The sequence below is a fragment of the Fundulus heteroclitus genome, chromosome 21, assembly GCF_011125445.2.
Source record: "Fundulus heteroclitus isolate FHET01 chromosome 21, MU-UCD_Fhet_4.1, whole genome shotgun sequence".
NCBI classification, from domain to species: domain Eukaryota; kingdom Metazoa; phylum Chordata; class Actinopteri; order Cyprinodontiformes; family Fundulidae; genus Fundulus; species Fundulus heteroclitus.
In genome coordinates this window covers 13,631,428-13,654,359 of record NC_046381.1, presented here as the reverse complement: position 1 = coordinate 13,654,359, position 22,932 = coordinate 13,631,428, and the positions used below count along the sequence as shown (strand labels likewise).

Sequence of the window (22,932 nt, the reverse complement as noted above, 5' to 3'; positions counted from 1 at the left end):
GCAACTCTCTCCTCTTCGGCCTTCCTCAGAAATCACTCCATAAACTACAACTGGTCCAGAACTCAGCTGCTCGCATCATAACAAGAACTCCCTCTATCCACCACATCACCCCGGTCCTCCAACAGCTTCATTGGCTCCCCGTGCAGTTCCGCATTCAATATAAAATTCTCATGGTGACATTCAAGGCCCTTCACCACCTAGCCCCCCCTTATCTGTCAGGCCTCCTGCACATTCCCACCCCCTCCCGTGCTCTTAGATCCTCATCTGCTTTACACCTGTCTGTCCCTTCCGCCCGTCTCACCACCATGGGGAGCAGAGCATTCAGCCGCTCTGCCCCCCGCCTCTGGAACTCTCTACCACCCCTACTTAGAAACACGGACTCACTTCAAAATTTTAAATCACAACTCAAAACTCATCTGTTTAAGACCGCCTATTCTCTTTAATTATCAATTTCCCTGTCCCAGCCTCGGTATTTATTTATTTTTTATTTATTTTTTAAATGTTTTTTGTTTTGATTCTGTTCCTGACATTCTGTTTTTTACCCTTCTGTACGGCGACCTTGAGTGTCTAGAAAGGCGCCTTTTAAATAAAATGTATTATTATTATTATTATTATTACATGTGAACCTTTAGGAACAGACTTTTTGGGTGAGTATTAAAGAGGTAAAAATAATAATATGAGGGAAAAAAAGTCCTAGGTCAAGAAAGTAAAAATAAACAAACAAACACAAAAGTGATAATGTTATGATAAAAACATCATATTATGAGAATTAAGGGGGAACATTTCCAGAATAATCACAGTTTGCAGAATTATTTCACTCCTGGAGTAATAGGGCCAGGTTAGATTATTTTAAATATTTTTATTCTTTAGGAGAATAAATTTAGGAGAATGAAGCTAAAGGGATATGAAAATAAACTTGTAATATTACAAAAAAAAATACTACGAATACAAAGTATATTCAGAGATTAAAGTCCCTCTGATACTGTAACTGCAGATTTGCCACATTTAAGATGGCGGACGCTCTGACGCATCGCAGCATAGGCAGAACCCGCCCAATGACGCGTCTACTCTTATATTATGTCTATGGGTAAAATGGTCACTTCCTCCTCCCGGAAGTGACGCAGTCGGCCACAAACACTTCCTTGCTCCACTAAAACCAGGTGGGCCGAGCCTGATGACGGAAACAGCCTCAAGTCCACGCAACTCGCAACACATCCACTCGTTTGTTTTGCTTTTTTAAGCAGCATCCTGGAGGGGAAAACTCTGCCCGTCATGGACGAGTCCGACTCTAAAGTCGACCTGTGCTCCGTCCCTCTGATCGCGCTCAACGTGACCGTGAGGAAGAAGTTGGGACTTTACCTGAACCCCAAACACACGGTGGCCGCCGACTGGACGGCCGTGGCGGAGACCATGGGCTTCTCCTACCTGGAGATCAAGAACCACGAAGCGTCCCGGAACCCCACCAAGACCGTCCTGGACGACTGGGCCGCCCGCAACTCGGACGCGTCGGTCGGCAAGTTGCTGTCTATCCTGGAGGAGGTGGAGAGGAAAGACATCGTGGAAGATCTTCAGCCTTTGATAGGTGCGCAGTTTCTATATGGATTAATTGGTTTTAGGTGGTGTAAATGTGTGGCGATGATGAGATTTCTTGATTTGATTGCTGAACAGAGGCGACCCGAAGTTGGAAGGGGCCCCCGGGCAGAATGTCATTTTGGGGCCCCATCCTCCCCCCCTTTAATACCAGTAGTCTTTAAAATCTGACCACTAAATTGATATTTTGACAGATTTGAACTTAAACTAATAGAGGATAAAACAGTAGGCTCAGATTTCTTTTTAGGGTAGTAGTAGGTCCTAATCCAACAGAGAAAATCAGGGTTCCTGCGGATCCTTAAAAAGTCTTAAAAGGCATTGAATTCTGTAATATAAAACTAAGGTCTTAATTGGCATTAAAATGTCTTAAATCAGTCTTTCTTAGGTCTTAAAATTGTTACCAGGTCATAAATAGGATTTTATTTTTGTAATCCTTACCAAACAGTAGAATAATGAATTCAATTATATTTTTTTTAAGTTTACCGAACGGCCCAATGTAACCATTATTGGTTCCGTCCCGATAGCGGAACCAATAAAAACTGTTGCGGCCGGACCATAGCTGCGAAAAAGAGTTGGCACTGGTTATGTTGTGGTTTTTAAAACTGATTTTATAGTTTATTTTAGTAGGGAACAAAACAAAGTTTGTGAATTCAGTTCAGTAGTTGTTAAAAATATATCTGTAATTTGTGTGTTTTTTAGCTTTCTTCCTATATGGAATGTTTTTCAAAATCTTTAGCATGTCTACTGAGCCAGAAAGTAATGGTTTATGTTAAAATAAACATTTAGGTGAAGTTGTCGCAACCAGGTTTATCTTGTTTATCGTGAGGTTGGTCTTAACTTTTTATTTCAAGTGGCATTAAAAAGTCTTAAAAAGTCTTGAATTTAACTTGCCTTATGCTGTAGGAACCCTGAAAAGAGATCATCCATGTTTATGCTGCCAAGTATCTACTAACCATCATCAGATTTTTTGTTCTATATCCATCCTGAATGTAAATTATAGCTGGATGATGCAGGTACTGGTTAGTTTAATTAACTAAAGTCACAAGTATTGTTTTTGCTAATGTAGAAATGGATGGTTGACGTACAAGCCAGAAAGTTTTATTTTAAAAATGTCAATGTGTATTTATTTTCATCAATTTGCTGTTTGAGGGCCTTAAATTGGCATATGGTGTGACATTATTATAAAAATAACAAGGTACTGTTTTTTTTCTAAATTAATCAAATATTCAAATCATGACCATTTGATATCTGTTTTATTATGAATATTTTATATATTTCAGCTTATTTTTATCGACCATTGTGCAAAGTAGAACATAGCGGCGCAATCTTTATAGATATTTTAGATTCATTCTCTTAAACCTTATGACAACTGTGTTAAATTGCTTCAGACTCTTTCTGGCACAATTTTCCTTGTTCTATATTCATATTTTAATGAACGACCACTAGTAAAGCTGTTTTTGGTCACAATTGTGAATGTCACACCAAATACCATTAGTGTCACACCATATGATAAACCTGCACCACACTACAATGTCAGTGCAAAAAGTTTTGTTTTTAATACACAAACAAATCAATTTAGAAAACAGGCCACACATTAATTCCAATGATAGAACAATAACATTGGCATAACCTCAGTGGTTAAACTGAAACTTCACTATTGCGCAAACTGCATTAAGAAGATTGACAGAGTTAAATTTCATAGTAACAGTTAAGATTAAAACATTAATATTCCAGTTGTGACATTGGAGATTTCTCTTGAAGATCATGTGCTCTGACTTAGAAACTGTGGAAAGCTCAAAGGCTTTATACCATTTTAAATGTCATGCAGTAAAGAGTTTTGCAGACCTGCAAAGTGGTTCTGGCTCAGATATTGTGTGTACTATTTGGTTGCAGCTGTAAGTCTGGGTTATCTAGCCAAGTGAAGACGTTCTTGTCGCCAACTTTTTTTTTTTCTTGCAGTTGATTTCTACTTTATCATGACATATCTTAGTGACCTGGCCCACATGTAGCCTGTTATCATAGGTGACTATGACAAATCATCCCACAGTGGAGCTGGTGTCATCATCAGAAATGGTCTTTTTCTTGTTCAAACATGGTGTGCTGGTTCCTGGGTGGTTGGTGGATTACCGCTCACCAAATCTTAGTGAGTGGTACTTTGTTGTTCCACACAAGCCTTAAGCAGTGACCTGGAGTCTTTTTGGCTGAAAGCAAGGGCGCATGCCTGGGTTCAGGCAAAAGAAGAGATGTCTGTACAGTACTCCACCAGGGGAAAATGTTGCCGCTTGGTGTGTGTGACCCATTCCAACCACGGGGCAACACTGTGGGAGGAAGCAAGCCATCAATATCGGTTATCTCTTCTTCTTTAACCCATCTGATGATGACCTTAGCCCCATTTACATACCTTTGTTAAACCGAGCCGAGCCGAGATCAGTCTGAGCTTGGATCAGTTGACCAAGCCGACACGACCGTTTACACACCAAGCTTATCTCGGTTCCTTGGTTGCTCCTCGCCTCCTAGTGACGATCTGCGGTACTACTGTTCTCTGGGATTGAAGGCGGGACAAAGCAAATTAAAATGGTGGCGCCCGTAACATTCAGGATGTTATGCTTGGACAGAGTCGGCTTTTGGGACGTATATAAGACAAACAAACGTCTAATAGGGATTTACAGACGCAAGGAAACAACAACAGACACTGAGGTTCATCACACTGCTAAGCAGAATCATCTCTGGAAATCCTGTGTGTCACGGTAAGGAAGCTAGTATTATTATGAATGTCTGAAATTTGTCTGAATGGAGTGTGAATCGGGACGTGCAGCCAGACACGCCGGAAAACCCGCAGACTGTCAGCTGACTGGGATGACGCGGTCTGCTCATGCGCTCTTCGTTATCAGATAACCGGGATTTAAAAAAATACAGTCCGAGACCTAATCAGGAACTGGTCTGCATTTAGCGCCGTCAGTCTGCTGACCATTTACACACGGTAGTTATCTCGGTTACCGAACTCGGACTGGTCTCGGCTCGGTTAAAAAAGTGTAGTGTAAACGGGCCTATTGTGTATGGGCTGGTGCTGAGAAGGAAGCAGTTTGTACGATTTCCATACTGGGATGCAGGACCATCACTTAGGATGTGGAGTGTACCAATCTCCTGGTCACCCTGGACCAGGCGTTGGCTTGATGTGAGCCCAAACAGCTCGTTCATCATGTCTCAGAGACCGTTGCGTAGCTCTGGGGCCTACTGGTATCATAGGCTACTCCAGTGTGTAGAGTTGCTTGCTGCCGGTTTCCTCTAAAGTGAAAGGCTTGGAGTTCTGTGTTTAGCTTGCAAACATAGTTTTCATGGAAATAAATATGAAGGACCCTGTCGTTGTTCTGCAAGATCTCTTTGAGATTTTCAAAACTGCCTAACAAGCTCTTCCAGATCTTTCTGAAACACTTCTATCACTGATCCCCCACTGATCAGCATCTTGTTTTTTAGCACAGTTCTTGTGTCCCCCCCCTTGTGTCCCCTCCCCCCTTTACTGTTACCTCTTCTCTCTGCCACTGATCCCACGTAACACTCTCGGCCGCATTGTGTGCACTGACCTTAACACTTTCGAAACTGCATTCTGTGCACTGTCGTCTCATGCACAAGTCACTTTCTGTGCTGCAGCATATTGATAAGTGTTGAAAGACTTGTTGTTGCGATCAACAGCGTCATGTTTTCACGTCGATGGCATGCACAGGTGTTGCAATCACATGGCTTTTGGTTCAGTGATGTAGAAACGTTTGTATCTGATGAACTGCCGGTAAGACATCCTGTGCATTTCATCACTGTTATTATACGCTTTGTGAAGGTCATTATCAGAGCTTGTAAGGATTCTTCTTCTTTTCTTTGTTTTCCCAATTGTGTCCTTTTTTTTTCTTCCTGGAAGCAAAACAGTTTCTATCCAAAAACAAAGACTCAACCTTTTTTTTTTTTTTTTTTCTGTCACTGGCCACTTTTTGGGTGCTCTGGATCACAAAGCTTCACTAACGGTGTTCTGCTGTGTTTTTTTTTTTTTTGCTATTCTTTAAGTTTATTCTTAAATTCCCGATCCTGCCTTTTAATTTTCCTCAGAATTAGTTTTTTTCAGTAATCCCCTTGCTTGGTATAGACAACTGTACGTTTTCAGGGGGCTTCACAAGAGGAGTGGTGGAGGCACGTGAAGAGACAGAAGGCTCTGGAGGTGTGGGGCTGTTCATTTGGTGGTGCAATATCATCTTCATTTAGTGAAACATCAGGAGATGGAGGGGTCAATTTCATCAAGGCATCAAGCTCACTTTTCTTTTTTCTGTGTTTCTTTTGTGCATTTCTCAGTCTTTTTTGCTTGGAAGGAGGAAGCGAATGGACACTGAACGGCTTAATTTTCCCCCTTTGTTTCTTCTCGTCATACCTGTTAAAGGAAAATATATAATTGCATACATTTTTAGATGACTTTAAACATTTGCTTTTAGATTTGCTCTTGTTGTAATAACAGGCACAATACAATGCTCTCGGATCCGTGTGAACTAGCATGACCAATTTACGTTTTCCTCCTTTCCCTGAGGACTTCCTCTCTCCCTACAGGGTCTGCCTTCAGTCTTTCCCTGTACTTGCGTGTCCTCTCCTTGCTGGACGTACTGTATCTGTCTCCCTTCTGACAAGAAATGCATGACAACAATCCTTTAATATGTACAGTATGACAAACTGTAAAATATGGTTTAAAAAAACTAGTAAAATATGGCAGCATGGAATAAAAAATAGCAAAATGGGTTATTTATCATAAAGGTATTTTGCTTCTATCAAACCTTTTTATATAAATATGAATGAAAAACAGAAAATGTTATATAGTATGACAGGGAAAACTTGTCACACCATATGACACAGTGTCACAACAAATGACATTCTGATCAGTCAAGCTAATTTATTAGCAAACTTAAAAACAGCTAGCTAAAAGTTAGCATGTAATTAGCCACTTGTCAGCATTGATCTTTGATGATTAATTAGTAAATTTTGTGAGGAATATTTACCTTTTTTTTTTTTTTTACTTTTTATGCAGATAATGTCGCGCCTTAAGACACAAAACACTGACCACTACCGGTGATGCCAGATTTTTAACGTTTATACAAAAAAATCAAAAAAGCACGAGCACGACTCACCTCAAGACTATGCAAGTCATTTTTGTTACTGTACATTCTTGGTTGGGTGTGGTCCTCGCTATCATTAGGATGTCCAAATTATTGCCTGTTCAAAATGTACATTATGCTGTCACACCATATGATGACCATTTTGTGGACAAAATGTATTTGGTCATAATTTATTGTGACATAATGCATTAACATCACGACTTAGTGTGGTTAGTGACAACATATTATATTATATGAACTATAAAACATTCAAAAGGTATTTGGCAATATGTGTTTATTTATAAACTGGACAGTCACACCATGTGACATTTTTGGTGTTTAGATCAAAATTCCACCCAGAAATCTTATCAAAACCACAATACCTTTGGTATTATTGTACTTTATCTTGCCAGAGGAACAACATTTTTTATGCGTTCCTAAAGGTTATGCATTTTTAGGAGTATGTGACACACAGACAGTCAGAATTGTGTTAATTATATCCTCCAGTGTTGTGTTTTTTTTTTTTTTTTTTTTTTTTTTTTTTTTCATGGGGGCACAGAACAAAAGATTGAAACAAAAAAAAACAGGGCAATATTTCATCATTTAATATATTAAGACGCAAAGAGGAACTTGTCTCTGGACCTGCAGGTTGCAGATGCCTAAATTGTGATCCTATTTCAATACGGCTGAAGACACAAGTGTAAAACCTTATGGCGATTGATTTAATGATCGTTAAAGTGAAACCGTAAAGATAAAAAAAATCAAACTGGTCCAAGGGACCAATCAGTTACGGTCTCTGTTCCAGCGCATATCATAAGAAATTGATTTAGTATCATGTCTTATTTACAGGGGCCAGGAACAGTTCTAGAGGGGCGCTGGCCCCTGTTGGCGCCTGTCTAGAACCGCCCCTTCAGAGCAGACCCTCCGCTTAATAACAGTTCACCCAGGTTAACATGGGGTACGCATGTAGGTCACAGCACCCATAGGTTTGCTATTTGATTAGGTCGTCCCCTAGCTTTTGCCTGATTTACACCTGCTTCATTCTGTCCCGTTGCCTTTGCGCATAGAAACCGTATATTATACAAACCAAACACATTTGCTCTCAATTGTGTATTTTAATGTTTTCGTCATCAAAAAGCAGTTAAGACCATCCTTGGAGTTGGTGTCACAGTATGTTGTTAATCTAAAACAAAATCCTTATTCCGTTTAATTGCATCATTTGGTTTAAACCCGTGATCATGTGACCTGAAGACAATATCTTGTTATTTGAGATACTTACCTACACGATGGTCTGGGTGAAAAGTTAGAACCATGAAAATGCGGCTTTTCTGCTCGTATCAGCGAGAGGTATCTCACACCCCAAAAACTAAAATATATGGATGTTTGTGGTAAAGTGTTGCAGCTCTTCTTTCTAAAATATCAAATGTTTCCCCCAGAAAAAATACTTTTCGTTGACCCACCGAGGAGATCGGCGTCAAATGACGTCAAGACGATCGCTCAGTTGACAACTTACCAGGAGGCGATGATCCACTAACGCACAGGATTTCAAAGTTTGAAGCTTGCTGGAAGTGAATGCACAGTCCTGTAATCTGTCATCTATTTTCTGGATAATTCAACGAGAAAAATTTTTTTACCTGGCACTGTTTTATTCAAATTGCTATTCTCCTAATAGCAGTAAAAACATGGTTGGCCAACAGGGCTCAAAATTCACATGGTCGCCTTTTAGAGGTGTACAATTACATGATCCTTTAACACTTATTTTTAACACACTTTAAGTAAATAGGGATAAAAGAGGTGGCTCTAACATGGTTTGACGCCATGTTCATTTAGCCTACTTCCTGTTGTCTGACTGGTACTAGTTTACGTGGTACAGATCTAAAAGGTCTAATGAAAATGAGCTCAGCCTTCTAAATAATTTGGTTTGAAAAAATGGATTTTGCATGGTATCTCCTCCTGATGTTTTTTTTTGTGTCAACTCAGGTTATTTTTGTCTGATATCTAAATTGTTTTGATCATATCAAACTTCAAATGTCACGAAAAGGGTATAAAGAGAAGAAATCATTGAGTGGGAAGGCTTTTTGAAATCTTTGTACATTTTTTTTTTTTGTGTGTGTGTGTCTTTTAATTCTCCGTACAAATATGTGCTTTGGCCCCAGATGAGGATGTGAGGAAATACATTGAGAACCAGAAGAAGAAAGATGAGCCGCCGGTCCAGGTTCCTGAGGTGGACAGCTGCGACCCTCGCACACCAGAGAGGTCTCTCACGGTGGAAGACGTACCAGGAGGTTTGGCGTTCTCTGAATTTCCTGTATATGTTTGCTGTTTTTTTTTTTTTTTTTACAAACTGAATCTCTAACAAGTTTTATTTGACCCAGTCTGGAACAGTTGAAATGCTTTAAATGAGATGGCGCTCAGATTCACCACCCATCAGTTTCTGCAAGGGTTGCAGGATGTTACTGGTACAATCGCTGTTGAAGCTTCCTGCTGGTTACCGGAAGAAAAAGAAAAAAAAAAAGTTCATTCTGTAGATTAGGATGCATTTCACCCAAATCAGAAGAGCAATAACCAGACAAGTCCCTTTAAAAAGTGTTTATAGCTATTTAAGATCTGCGTTTTCTTCACATTACAGCCACACAATCATGTTTTCTTGAGGTTTTATGGAATAAATCAACACAAAGTAGTGAACAGCAGTGCCACAGATTCTGCACCCACCATCTTAACAACCCTGACCCCAAAAAAAAAAAAAAAAAAGTAACGATGCTGCCACCACCATGTTGCATCGTGGGTAGGGTGTTCAGAGTGTCGTGCAGTGTTGGGTTTTTGATCACACAAAGCAAAAAAAAAAAAAAAAAAAGTTGCATTATATTCTTAAGTTGTCATCGGCATTTCTCCGCAATACCAGGATTAAAAAAAGTTACTAAAACACCTCAGTTTAGTTCTTTTTGCACAGTTCCTCCTTAATTTTGCACGTTTTGAGCTTCCTGCTGCAATGTTCTCAAGAGGTAAAATGCATTTAAGTCTAATCACGGCTTTTGATCGCAGCAGCATCAATACAGGAAAACCTCCAACTTATCTCACGCTACGAGGCTTTATCTTAAAAATTGCCCCAGTATCACTTTCCTGTAATTTTTTTTATGAGCTTCAACCATAAAATAAACTGGTTTTGAGTTCTATAGAAATCTGTTTTGCATGTTTGAGTTGTACTATATTTTCCAATAACTGGAGGTTTTTCTGAATGTTATCAAAATGTGTTGAACCCAGGTGCCCCGGAAATGTTTGACGCCTTCATCTGCTACTGCCACAACGACTTTGAGTTCGTCCATGAGATGATCCGGGAGCTGGAGCAGACCGACTACAAACTGAAGCTGTGTGTGTTCGACAGGGATGTGCTGCCGGGCTCGTGTGTTTGGACCATCACCAGTGAGCTGATCGAGAAAAGGTGGGCGTGGCGTCACCAGCCAACAGGTTCTCTGCTCACCTGGCCGGCAGCGAACAGAGGCCCATGCAGTCGATTTGATGTCCGGATTTTACTGAGGAAGAAAAGTTCAGGAAGAGAAAATAGTTTGGAAGATATATATTTAGGTTTTATTCCCTAGCTCGCTTCCTTCCTTCCCTGCTTCCTTCTATCCTACTTCCATCCTTCTTGCCTCCCATTCCTGTATCCTCTCTTCCTTCCCTGCTTTTTTCCTTCCTACTCCCATCCTTCTTTCCTTCCATCCATGTATCCTTCCTTCCCTCACTGCTTCCTTCATTCCCTCTCAGTATCTTCCCTTCCCTCCATGCTTCCTTGCTTCCTTTCTTCCTTATTTTCCATCTTCTGTTTTTTCTCCCCTCCCTGCTTCTTTCCTTCTGTCACTGCTTCGTTCCTTATTTACTTGTCCTTCCTTACCGTCTTGCATCCTTGCTTCCCTCCCTGCTTCCTTTCTTTCTTCCTTCCTTCCGTCACTGCTTCCTTCCTTCTTTACTTGTCCTTCCTTCCTTCCCTGCTTTTTTTCCTTCCTACTTCTGTCCTTCTTTCCTTCCATCCCTGTATCCTCCCTTCCTTCCCTGCTTCCTTCCTTCACTGCTTCCTTCCTCCCCTCACTGCTTCCTTCATTCCCTCTCAGTATCTTTCCTTTCCTCCATGCTTCCCTGCTTCCTTCCTTCCCTTCCTGCATCCTTCCTTTCCTGCTTCCTTCCTTCCTAACCATCCAACTTCCTTCCTTCCCTCCTTCTTTCATGCTTGTAGAAATGTCTGCCATAAAATATCAATGAGAAATCAAAGATGTGTTGAAACCTTAAATTGATTAAAAATGTAAGTCTAGGACTTTCAAAATTGAAAGTTTTAGACATTTACATAAACCTGGGTTATCTGTATTTAAACATAGAAAGTCCCCCGAGAGCTAAAGAAAATCCCCTCAACTTCATGTGAGCTGAAAGTCCTCAAATGTCAGTACTTTTGTACTTTTCTGTCCCATTCGGCTCATGACTGCAACGTGTGCTCATGTGTGCAGGTGTAAGAGAATGGTGGTGGTGATCTCTGATGAATATCTGGACAGCGACGCCTGCGACTTTCAGACCAAGTTCGCTCTCAGCCTCTGCCCCGGTAAGGCCGCTTTTTGTTTCTAGCCAGTCCAAGATTGTTTAAATCTTTGCTTCATTTTTCGACACACTATTAAAATACACCTTGGCCCTTTTCCAGGAGCTCGAAGTAAACGGCTCATTCCGGTGGTCTACAAGCCCATGACAAAGCCGTTCCCCAGCATCCTGCGCTTCCTCACAATATGTGACTACACCCGGCCCTGCACCCAGGCCTGGTTCTGGATCCGGCTCGCCAAAGCGCTCTCATTGCCCTAACCGCGGGGCAGGGAGCGGATTTGTAACCATGAGTGCCTTGTCTTATAGCCTTTAGAGGTTCATGTGGGAGAACGGCCAAATGTTGCAGATTCGAACGCAGTGATGCCGCATTTATCGGCACTTCTGCTAAAGACGTGTAAAAAGCCTTAAATGAGTGAATACACTGAAAACGGTAGAAAAAAAACAAACCTCTTTTTTTTTCTTTGACTATTCCTCTGTCCCGGCTCCTCCTCCACTGCTCTCTTCTTTTCGGCTCAGCCCAAAGATTTTCTCTAGAACGTAAGTCTGCGGAACGAGATAGCCGGAGGAGAAGGGGCGTTGTTGTGTCCTGCGAACCATTTCTGTGCTGATCTGGCCATTTGTCTTGGACCGCGATCAATCCCTGGGTCTGATGTTTTTTTTATTCACAGGCCACTTTTCATGCAGTCCGACGTAACACAAAGTGCTTTGCAGAAGAAGAAAAGCGTAAAAAGAAAAAGTACGCAATCGACAAAAGCGAATGAAATTGGAAATATTGAAAGCTCTAAATGTCAAATAACAAGACGGAAAAAACACCGGAAACAAATGAGATCTAACACTGTTAAAAAAAAAAGTTTGATAAAAATTTATTATGAATTGAAATGTAATAAAACCAAGTAATTAAAATAAATATTGATAAATCTATAAAGAAATATAGTCCATCCATCCATTTTTCTAACACGTCTATCCCTTGTGGGGTCGTGAGGGGTTGCTGGTCTCTATCTCCAGCTGTCAATGGGCGAGAGGCGGGGTACACCCTGGATAGGTCGCCAGTCTGTTGCAGAGAAATATAGTCAATTATGGTAAAAATAACAAAATACTAAAGTTCAAGTAAAAGTCAGACTAAAGTAGGAATCATCATCGCCTACCGCAGCGTCTAGCAGTAGGCATGAGGGGCTTTTCTATCTGATCGCCTTTTCTTTCGATGCCAAAACCGCACGGAGCGTTTGCTGCTCATGAATAAAAGCGTACACCAGCCATGTGGAAACTTTTTTTTTTTTTTTTTTTTTGGATTTTAAAGACGCAGAATTATATTAGAAAAAATAAAAAAAATAAATAAGGCAGCGAATGTGAGCTTATGCTCTCCTTTTCAAGACAACTTCAACTTTCAGTATTTGGGAGGTTTTCAGTATTGATGTGTTTTTGACTGTGCCATGACAGCTTAAAGGGAAAAGCAGAAAACATCCTGTCTGTGCTGACAGGAGGGCGATAAGAGGCTCAAAGCCCTGTAGAGGTTTAGCTAACTGCACACGTTTACATTTGTGATGGTGGGACGGAAAAGGCTTCTTTTTTTTTTTTTTTTTTTCTTTTTTTTTTTCTAGCATCAGTCTTGCGTAGTTAGCTTGCTAACAGCACCAAATGATTGTTAAACAGATGTATCTGGAAACAAATTACTTAAAAAAATGTACTTAAAGAAAAAAAAAATTACATTATTTTTTCAAAGGGATTGTTGCAGGTGGTAATATTTACATGTAATGGGATTTTACTGTTTATAATTGTTTTGTTGGGACTGTGTCCTGTTTTTGTTTGATCATTTCAGTTCATTCGTCACTTAAATTTTATTGATTCATTGCTGTTTTAACAATATTGTTAACTTGCATGTTATTTTTAAACCAGTTTCCCTTTACAATGAAACCATACATCCCTCTGAGATATAGTCCTCAATGTAATCTTTTTAAAAACCTGTTTTTAAAAATGTTTTATTTTAATTTTTTTTTTTTTATAGCAAGAGATCGCTCTACAGCAATAACTTATTTATTTTCAAGGCATTATACACAACCAGAGGGGTTACCACTCTGTCATTATTGTCCTGGCACTGGAAAACACTGATGATTCCACAGCACATTTGAATATACTTCTACTTAAAAGTCCTTCATTTCAGCCTGGACAACATTAAAATTCTCAGTGCACAGAGTCATTCATTTGTTACTTAAGTGGAAAAAATTATAACTGGGTTTGTTGTTTTATTTTATTAATATATCTGTTTAGATGCAGTTCAGGATGTACAAGATATTCTGTAAAAGCTTTTCACAGTGTCTATATTTGACGTTTACTTCCTCTTCAGTCAACTTTGAGATAAGATTGAAGCGGAACAGGAAATGAAATTGTGCCTGTAACTGTTGCACAAGCTCAGCAGCTCTTTGCCTCTTCGCTGGTGTGTGACACTTATATGTTTTATAAGTAATTTTTCAAACTGCCCACTTATTATAGAATGTACATTTTACGTGCATAAATCTGTATTAAACGATTCTTAAAGAATTATGAATAAAACTGTGTTGGGTTTTTTTTCTCTCTCTCTCTCTCTCAAACGGAACTTTTTGTATTATTGAGAAAATTCATGAATTTACGAAAGCACGGAATGTTCTGTCTTTGTTTTTTATTCCGTGTGAAATGACCGCATGTGCTTCTATTAGCTACCAGCAGGGGGGCGCATTGGAGGCCTGAAATTACAAAGGCGGCTAAAAGAAAATCGTTTTTTTTTTTTTTCTTTTAACCTTTGCTCACACGGGCATGTTACGCGCCCCATCGGGTCTGCCAAAAATAATTTTTCGTAAAAGAAAAAAAAAAAATATATATATATATATATATGAAACTGATCAACAGATACATATTCGTTTTTCCAGTTTAAAAGTTGATTCACAAAGTTCTTCCTAAACCCAAAGTTAGCCTCAGACTTGTGACTTCCGAGATGAGGCTTGATTAAAGGGCTATTTCACTATTTTAACTAAGCTTTGATCTGCTCCTGTTTAAAGTGTTAAATACCGATCAAACATGGACTGAATTATTCTACATTAAATGCACATTTTTTTTAAAACACCTTTAATCTATTCAAAAAATAGTTTTTTTTATGCTTCTGATTCTGCTTGACTATTGGATATTTTCAGGCTTGAACTGTTCAGAGGTATTCAGGCTGGCAAAAAAGAACTTTCATCAGTGTAAGTTTGCACTGAATGCAAACTATTTTTAGGAATCTGTCCTTGATTTATATTATATTTCAGGAAGTTTAGTCTATATTTGATAAGTTAATTTTTTTTAGCAGGCCTTGATCCAAGGTATGAAACTTTAAAACAAAAACACTTGTCTAAGACAGACCTGATATAGTTTACAAAAAAACTTTAATTTGTATCTTCAAAAACTACATTGATTTTCTCAGACTATAAAATGCAAGCGATCTGTCTTCAGTTTAGAATAATTTAGCCATTTAGATAAGTTTATGTTTTGTGGAAGGACTGGATCAAATGTCTGTTTTGCTAAATAGGCAAAAAAAAAAAAAAACAAAGAGCCATGTAAAACGAATAAGGTCCACTTTTAAACTGTGCAACTGTTTTTAAAGCTTATCTGATCATAGAAGTTATAAATCAGTCTACAGAGAGGAAATCCTGTCACAGCGGTGTGCTAAAATCACCTGGAGCTAGATACTGCAATGACCATAGGGATGGCCATTTAGGGGGCAGAGGGGGGACGTTGCTCCTCTAACCACTGACCGACCCTAGGTGGGAAACGTGGTCTCCTTCAGGTTCCTGGGGACGCACGTCTCTCAGGATCTCACCTGGACCACTTCGGCACTGGGCCCAGCAGAGACTCCACACCCTGCGTAAACTATGGGGAAGAAGCCCACCTGCTTCTGTCCTTTTACAGGTCCACTATACAGTCAGTGTGGATGCACAGCGTCTCCTTGTGGTTCTCTGCCTGCTCTACTGCCGAAGGGACGGCTCCATAGAGGGTTACCGAATCTGCAGAAAAGATCATGGCTGCCATCTGTCTCAGCTGGAGGACATAACCAAGTGACTGCTGCAACAAGGCTCTGAGGATCACTATATATCACACATATATATATATATATATATATATATATATATATATATATATATGCAAGTTTTATTTGTTGTACAACCACAAAAGAGAGCTAATCCAAAACTAGTGCTTTATTGAAATGGTAAATAGAATTTATTTTTACAGTCCAAGATCTTAATTGTAAAACCAAGTCCTTGACATTTTTATAGAACAAACATTTCATAGATAAAACCTTATTTTCAAGAAGCTGTCTTCAGTTTAGAATAATTACACCTACTGTTTGATTCGTTTAATTACCACAGTTTTTAAGACTGATCTAGTTAAAGGTGAACCAAATGGGGAAACATAATCCATTTACTGAATGTTTCACAGATTAGAAGCAGTTTTGTTAAAATGGTTCATTTCACATTGGACAATCCAGTTGAGGTTTGACCCGGACTGCTGCAAGTTGCTCTTCTGTGTGTTTTCCCAATCGGTGTTTAAAATTCACCCCTTGTGTTTTAGAAACTCTCAGCAGTCCAAAACGACCACCGGTTCGGTGACTGCATTGAAGGTACGCCAAGGTTTACACAAGTTACGGATAAATAACCCCTTAAAGTTTGCATCATACCATTCGTACGGTTAAAAATCCTTTTAATGAAATGTCAAAGAGCAGGTGCAGCCAGAATTTCCCCTGATGCATTCAGCATAGCACCGTGCTCCCCCCGCCCCCATCAGTTGCTGTGGACTGTCTGACAGCTGCCTGAGATACAGCTCATGCTTTTTTTTTTTTTTTTTTTTTTTTTTTTTTGCTAATAGAAATACAAATTTGGCTGTTAGGAAATGATTTTGTTTCCAAAAAAAAGACAAACAGTCATAGTGTGGACGCTAAAGCAGCACAACTGATAACTATCTTTAAGATGACACAGCTTTAAATACAGTACAAGCTGACTGACTAATTCAACTATAATAGGCATGTTACCACACAATGACACTGAAGGTTATCAGAATATCAGGATCTTATACTGGCCAGCCTGGTGCATAATTAACATTAAAAACATGGTGTTCAGACTTGACGTCTTCGAAGGTGGTAAAAATGGCAATAGGATTACTCAATCCCCTCGTTGTTTGGTGGGTTTTCACAAAGCAAGTGAAGTATTGCACATATAATCTGCTTTGAAGAGTCTGCAAGTAGTGTGGAATGTTTTAGCCCAGGTCCAAATATGTTAGATTGTTAATTGATTCATAAAAAGTGGTGAAATAGTCTTTTACTCATGAGCACAGAAACAAATAAAATAAAAAAAGAGACCAACTTCAGAGTTGGAGCTTCGCCTCCTTTTAGGCAAACAATCAGATCGAACCTTGCTCCAATCAGGAAGTATATTATTGCTTGTGTTCAGAAAGGTGCTGCCATAGAAGCTCCCCCACCCATGTGACGTTTTTTTTTTTTTTTTTTTTAAATCAGCTTGTAGTGCCGCACACTTCCTAGTTTAAATCGCAGCGACTGTGTTGTTGTACCACAGGGGACAGTTGTGCACAATGTCGTTAAACTAAACAAATGGGTTTAATTAAGTGTAAAGTCGCGTTTACAGAGTAAAGGTACCACAGCTGTACACGCGCTGGCTGCTGATACCCCACAGGCTGGGGGTCCTGCGTGGGTAGATGACGTCCCCGCCTCTGCGCATGTGTGGCATCTATCAACTGCAGTTCTTCGTATCACCATTTAGCCCTGCTGTATACCAGCTTTATCCACGTTAGACCTTCACACTTCGCCAAAATCCATTGCAGTAACTGCAATAGATGCGAATTAATATCAGAGGTATCTTGACATGGAGACGTCGATAGTGTCAGCTACGTCAGTGGGGTGTGATTGTTAACATGGAGAACGTAATGTAACATGTTTTTTTTAGGTTAATTAAAATAGTTTTAATTCTTTTTTTTGCGTTTGTGTTTAAATTAGTTTCTTCTTATTTTTGCTGATTTAATTTTAAGCTAAATAAATACACAGCAGAGCTTAATAATAAACTCTACTTTCATAGAATAATATATTTGTTCCATCCAGCCACCAGGAACCTAAATATCAGTTTTAAATAAATAAATGCTGTAAATATAAATACAAAAACGTACGATGTATATGAAAGTTAAATAGTATGTCTTAAAAGAAACAGATTGTTCGAATGACTTTTCATCAGAATCATAAATACTTTAATAATCCCAGAGGGAAATTATTTATTAAATATTCATGATGCTACTTTTCTCACCAATCCTTGTTGTGATTCTTTTCCATATATATATTTTATGACCAATTTTCAGAGAACATCTTTTCAGTTGGAAAATGTTCAAACCAATTACAACTGGGCATGGGGTTAAGTGTTTTGTTATGTGTTTGGAGATTTTACTTGTCCAAAAGGCAATCTATATCTTATAACGTTTTGAATTACATATTTATTTTACAGGTTTATACTCAAGAGATAATAATAATAATAATAAAGTTTTGTTGTTAACCTCATTCACCTATTGTTGATTAACTTATTTTTCATCTGTACCACAGGCACACAAAATTAACTTTTAAACTACAATATACAAACAAACAAATCAACCGGTTTTACTAAATTTTTTTTCAGTTTATTATTACATAATAAATGCACAATTAAAAAACAATGGTGATCAAAAACAATGTAAAAAGAAAACGAACAAAAAATAAACTGTACTAGAACAAATGATCAGGATGTTAACCTATTTTATTTGTGAGCTTAGTTATCCATTGTCTTTGTTGACATGCAGTGTCTATTCTCACTCTTTTTTTCAAAATAAAAATACATTTCTTGCCACCATGCATTTTATTTCTATATAATAAAGAAAAAAACACAACTGTAACAATGATGCAGAACTTCTCCCTCTAGTTATGCGATTTCACTTTAAGACGTACAAACACTCACGCACTGAAGTCCAGCCAATCACAGCCCGTGACGTCATATCGAAGCGCAGGACCCGGGGTTGATTTGGCAGGCCGAGCCGAGCCTATTTGGTAGCCGCACCGCCACGAAGGTCCAGCATTTGCTCGGGAGGAATGCGGTAGGCGGGGCCGCGCTCGGCTGGTGTCAAACTTTGGGAATGACAGGAGTGCTGCGGGATTCGCGAAGAAGGGGAAGTGTCGCCCTTGCTGGCTCTGTTTGGATTACTTTGACTTGTTCTCAGTTGCAGTTTCTGGCGGATTTAGCACTTTCCCACAGATAGTAACAGCCTTTAACAGACTCTCTCAACCATGTCCGAGGACCCGAGCTCCCAACCCTGGTCCATCAACAAAGATGACTACGAGCTCCTGGAGGTGATTGGTATGTGGTCATTAGCTTGTTAGCATTGTTGTTAACCGGCAGTTTCTAACGTCTCACCATTAGCTCACCCGAAGCGGAACTGACAGCGCCGGAGCTTACATAGGTGGAAAACGGGAAAGACAAGCAAAAGGCTTTCGTTTTTTCCCCCAGCTAGGTTGAGTTGAATGCATCGGGGGAGTTGGCCAACCTTGCCGTGTTTTGACTCGGACTCGGGAGTAAATTACGAGGCTGTAAACCGGCATTTACCACGTTAACGTGCTGCCCGGGTCCGACTATTTGCTGGAAAATAACCGCTTTCGTCGGTTACAGCGAGCTGTCCTCGTGATAAAGCTCCTTTCATGTGCTCGCGCTAAACCAGTAGGATGAACCCGACACAAAAAACACATATTCCCCGTCTGACTTCACTCTAAGAGCCAACAACTGCTACACGGGGGAGGGCTTTGCATTATAAAGGCTTCGGTATCAGCCGCGTCGGTAGTGCAGCATGATAAGACAGAAACTTAAACAGTGTTCACGCCTATCCCACTCGTGGAGAGGGGAGGGGGGGTAAGCGACTCACGTGTTCTTAGAGTTAGCAGTAGCCACTTGATTCAAAGCAAAATGCATATTAATGAAATTAATGAATATATACCCTGGCAGTACCTAACCTTCATCGATTGTTTTAAATAATGAAAGTGTTCCAAACATAGGGGTCGGGGTCCCGCTGTGCGTCGCGACGCATCCACTTTTGGGTCTTGAGCTCATAGAGTCACATAAAATGTAAAGGTTAATGTTAGAGAGAGATTAAAAGCACTGGTAATTATTCTCTCTTTTTGTGCTTTTACAAACAGAACAGTTTTTTTATTATTATATTTTTTTTATTTAATAAATCTGAAGCTGTGCTTTAAATAAACTTTAATCTGTGTAGAATAGGACAGTTCAGGTTTGACCAGTCCAGACTTAAATAAAAAAATTAAGATCGATACAGATTAACTGTAGCATTGCTGGTGCTTAGCAGTCAGATTAGCCTTCGTATCCAAATAGAGCCTGCCAATCGTTCATATCACATCTGTCTCGTGCTGTTGGATCTCTTTGCCTACAGATTGGTAAATATAATGTCACAGTTGTTGAGGCTGTTCGTCTCTGCAGCTAAGGTCTTGTTTAATTGTTCTATTAGCAACACTTCAACCAGCTACAGTTTGGCTCTCAGGTTTCTGCCACTGTCTCAAGTTTCAGCTTTGAAGTTGTGGAATTAAAGCCATAGTGTCCATTTACATTTTAACAACTAACAATCTGTTTCCCAGCATTGCTAGAAGGTAGCAATCCTTATTTAGTTTAGCATTCCAATGTTTAGTGTGTTGTTGTCTTGACTGTCGTAACTGTTGTTTTCTGAGATAACTTCCCCTGAACCAGGAGTCTGACTCTGCCTGTGGCCCTTCTGGACCCTCCGCTGTGGAGGGGCTCTTGATAACTTTAACAAATAATACGCTCAAACTGAGCAATGTTCTACATAAACCTGAACTGACTAAAAAGTCTACTTTGGTATCGTTTGGTTTTGTTTAAAATCTTATCTGGATTTTTTTTTTTTAAAACTGAGTCAGAGTAATGGTTCAAGAAAACGTATTTTGTTCAATCAGGGTTCCTATGTGTAATTTGGCCACAAACTATTCTTATTTTCACTTTTTTTTTTTTTAAATTCTCCATAAATAAAAATGCCCCATCAAAGAAAATGCAATGCTTTTATGCGTTAAAAAAAAAAACACAGTAAAATAGTGGTTTTCCAACTATAATTTAAAGATTTATACATGCTCGCATTAGAGCTGCTCAACACATCGTGTCTGATGGAGCTTTCGTGGTTTGTGATTGGTTTGGAGCATGTAGTGACTGTAGTGTATTACCCTACATGATGGGCTAGAATGCACTGTTCTTTTATTACATTTTTATTAACCCCTGTTTTTTGTATTGAACCATATGTCTATCGATCAATATATATCACTATTGAATTATCGTCCAGCCCTAGTAGAATCGTATATTTAAAGTCTCATCCATTGATGCTCTGCTTATTGGTGACATTTATGACCTACTGGATAGATTAACGGCGTCTTGGTGGCCATATTTTTTTTAGTGACCGAAATGCTAGAGCTCATGGAGTACATCATGTAGTGGTAAGGAAAGTAGAAAAATGTGGGTTAATCATATTTAATACTGTCACACTTTTCAGCAATGGCAATTATATTCCTGATATCGCTCAGCTCTCGCATGTTTTTAAGAAACTAGATGAGGTGGAGAAGGAAGAAATGCAAAAATCGCTCTTTGTATTGTAAATTGTTGACTTCTACCATAAATAAACCTAACTTTACAGGAATTTTTAATTTAAGTCATGCATCTTTTACTCATTGACACACTCCTGTCTTGCTCACGTCAGTACGTTTACCTATAGCAGAGTTTGCTGAAGCGACGACACCAACTAGCTTAATCTATTTCTAAATGTAGCTTTTCATCTCCAGACAGTTGATGCGTTCTAATGCTGGACGATATAGAATTTAAAAAAAAGCATATTGATACAATAGAAATCATATCGCTTGATATCGATAATCATCAACAAATTCCAAACATATATTTTAAGTGCAACCCTGGCCATTTTATGCTGCTGCTTGACGACCTATTTTTAGATAAAGAATTGAAACTCAACACTTTATTCAACCAACTTTTTACCAAACATGCAAGTATTTAAAAAATTAAAAAGAACGTGTGCTCTCTGAACTCTTTGAAGGGGGCGGAGCTTGATCCCAGTGTCTGTTTGTGATTGGCTGGGAGGATGTAATGACTGTAATATTAACCTACGTGATGGGCTAGAATGTAAGAGGACGAAAAACTGTTATTCTATTGAAGTTTTTAGTCAACGTTTTTATTGTTATTGAATTATCGTCCAGCCCTAATGCGGATAAACTGATTTAGCAGCTGACAGGACCCCTACTCCAAGTCGACCAACCTCAATTGGACGTTCTTGAACTGTCATGGTTTTACTTGACTGTCAACTGTCAAGTAAAACCATGTTTGGCCTTAACTGTTTGAAGAGGTTCAAAACATTAGCTATAAATGGGTGAGGATAATAAAATAGGTTTTGTGGCTTTCATACCTGATGCGCACATGTGTATTTGCTTTTTCTTTTTTTTAGCACCGTTTGTGTATTACAAGCAGCTAAAAGAGTCACAAGCTTCTGTCTGTGTTGTTTTGTGCTATGGAGCAAATTCTGAGCTCTGGTTTTTGTTCCGCTATGACCCGCCGATACGAGTTTTAGCTGCTTATTTTTCCTCTTTAGGAGCTATAATCATCAGCATTTAAAATAATTCAGAGCTATTTCTATTAGAAGCAGAAGTGGTGTCATTTGTTGGTGTGTGTGTGTGTGTGTATATGTGAAAAGGTAGCTGCTTTAAAACAGGTTTTTATTCATTTATCACAAAAACAAAACATTCTAAAACATCTATAGCGACTTGTATTATTTTGGAGGGGTTTGGAGTAAACAGCAGTCGCTGTTTTTACTGTAACTGTAAGCTGTAAATGCTGCCACCTTGATCAGATCCATCCTGTTTCATGACCGACAAAGGTTGAAAGCTCAAAAGAATAAAATAGAGCGACTTTACAGCAACATGTTTAATACGTTTACCCTCGCTAACATCTATTGCAGTCCGCTCCTTTGCCAGGTTTAGACAGCTGTTGCTTTCTGGGAAGGTTTCCCATAAATGATCAGGGCACCTGGAAGACTTTGCTAAAGTGGTAGCGCTAATGCTAGCAAGCTTCCAGTCTGGTTAAATGGGATTAAATTATTTTTTATTTTTTTAACATGTTAGCATGTCAGACAGATGGTTCCTGTCCTTCTTTACAGTTCACAGCTTGTTTTGGCTAAACATTTCACCACTGACCCAAGATCAAACCCAGCTGTGCTGGCCAGAGCGTGGTTTGACTCCGTCCCCACGATGCAGATGTTCAGTAAAATACTGGTTGAAAGCACCGTAATCATCCTTTCATCTGCTGCTTCTCAACTCAGTAGTAGATTTTATGGATCGCTTTTGAAGGCGAGTCTGGGCACTTCAGTCCATTTGATCGGATCTCTTTGACTGCAAACTGTGGCGGACATTCCTGCTGGAAACAGAACATTATTATTTATTTTTTTCACACCTGATGCTGTCCAGAAGTATTTGGTACCTGTACACAGTTTCTTGTGCAAGAACAATAACTTCCTGCTGGTGGGTTTTAGAGTTCAGATTAGTTATCGG

At 39.3% G+C, this 22,932-nt stretch overlaps 2 protein-coding genes across 3 annotated transcripts in view; both read left to right on the top strand.

Annotated features, from left to right (window-relative positions):
• Positions 1-1,131: 1,131 nt before the first annotated feature.
• On the top strand, positions 1,132-12,228 carry myd88 (MYD88 innate immune signal transduction adaptor). Its single transcript, XM_036125155.1, has 5 exons — positions 1,132-1,582; positions 8,870-8,998; positions 9,975-10,152; positions 11,207-11,298; positions 11,395-12,228. The coding sequence occupies exons 1-5, from the start codon at positions 1,273-1,275 to the stop codon at positions 11,547-11,549; spliced, it is 864 nt and encodes a 287-aa protein (XP_035981048.1). The 5' UTR covers positions 1,132-1,272; the 3' UTR covers positions 11,550-12,228.
• A 6,106-nt stretch (positions 12,229-18,334) lies between these two features.
• The window catches only part of oxsr1b (oxidative stress responsive kinase 1b), a 67,020-nt gene continuing 62,422 nt past the window's right edge, over positions 18,335-22,932 (top strand). The window contains exon 1 of one of the 2 annotated variants that reach the window (XM_036125046.1): positions 18,335-18,676. In XM_036125046.1, the coding sequence (XP_035980939.1) occupies positions 18,607-18,676 (70 nt within the window). In that variant the 5' untranslated portion in view covers positions 18,335-18,606. The remainder of the gene's footprint in view (positions 18,677-22,932) is intronic. The other variant, XM_012880182.3, reaches the window with a different exon arrangement.

Excerpts from the sequence above, each read along its gene's own strand:
- myd88 (XM_036125155.1), top strand. The coding sequence starts at position 1,273 with ATGGACGAGTCCGACTCTAAAGTCGACCTGTGCTCCGTCCCTCTGATC. Across the intron at positions 1,583-8,869 it reads AGATCTTCAGCCTTTGATAG|ATGAGGATGTGAGGAAATAC; the intron begins GTGCGCAGTTTC and ends CTTTGGCCCCAG. Across the intron at positions 11,299-11,394 it reads CGCTCTCAGCCTCTGCCCCG|GAGCTCGAAGTAAACGGCTC; the intron begins GTAAGGCCGCTT and ends GCCCTTTTCCAG.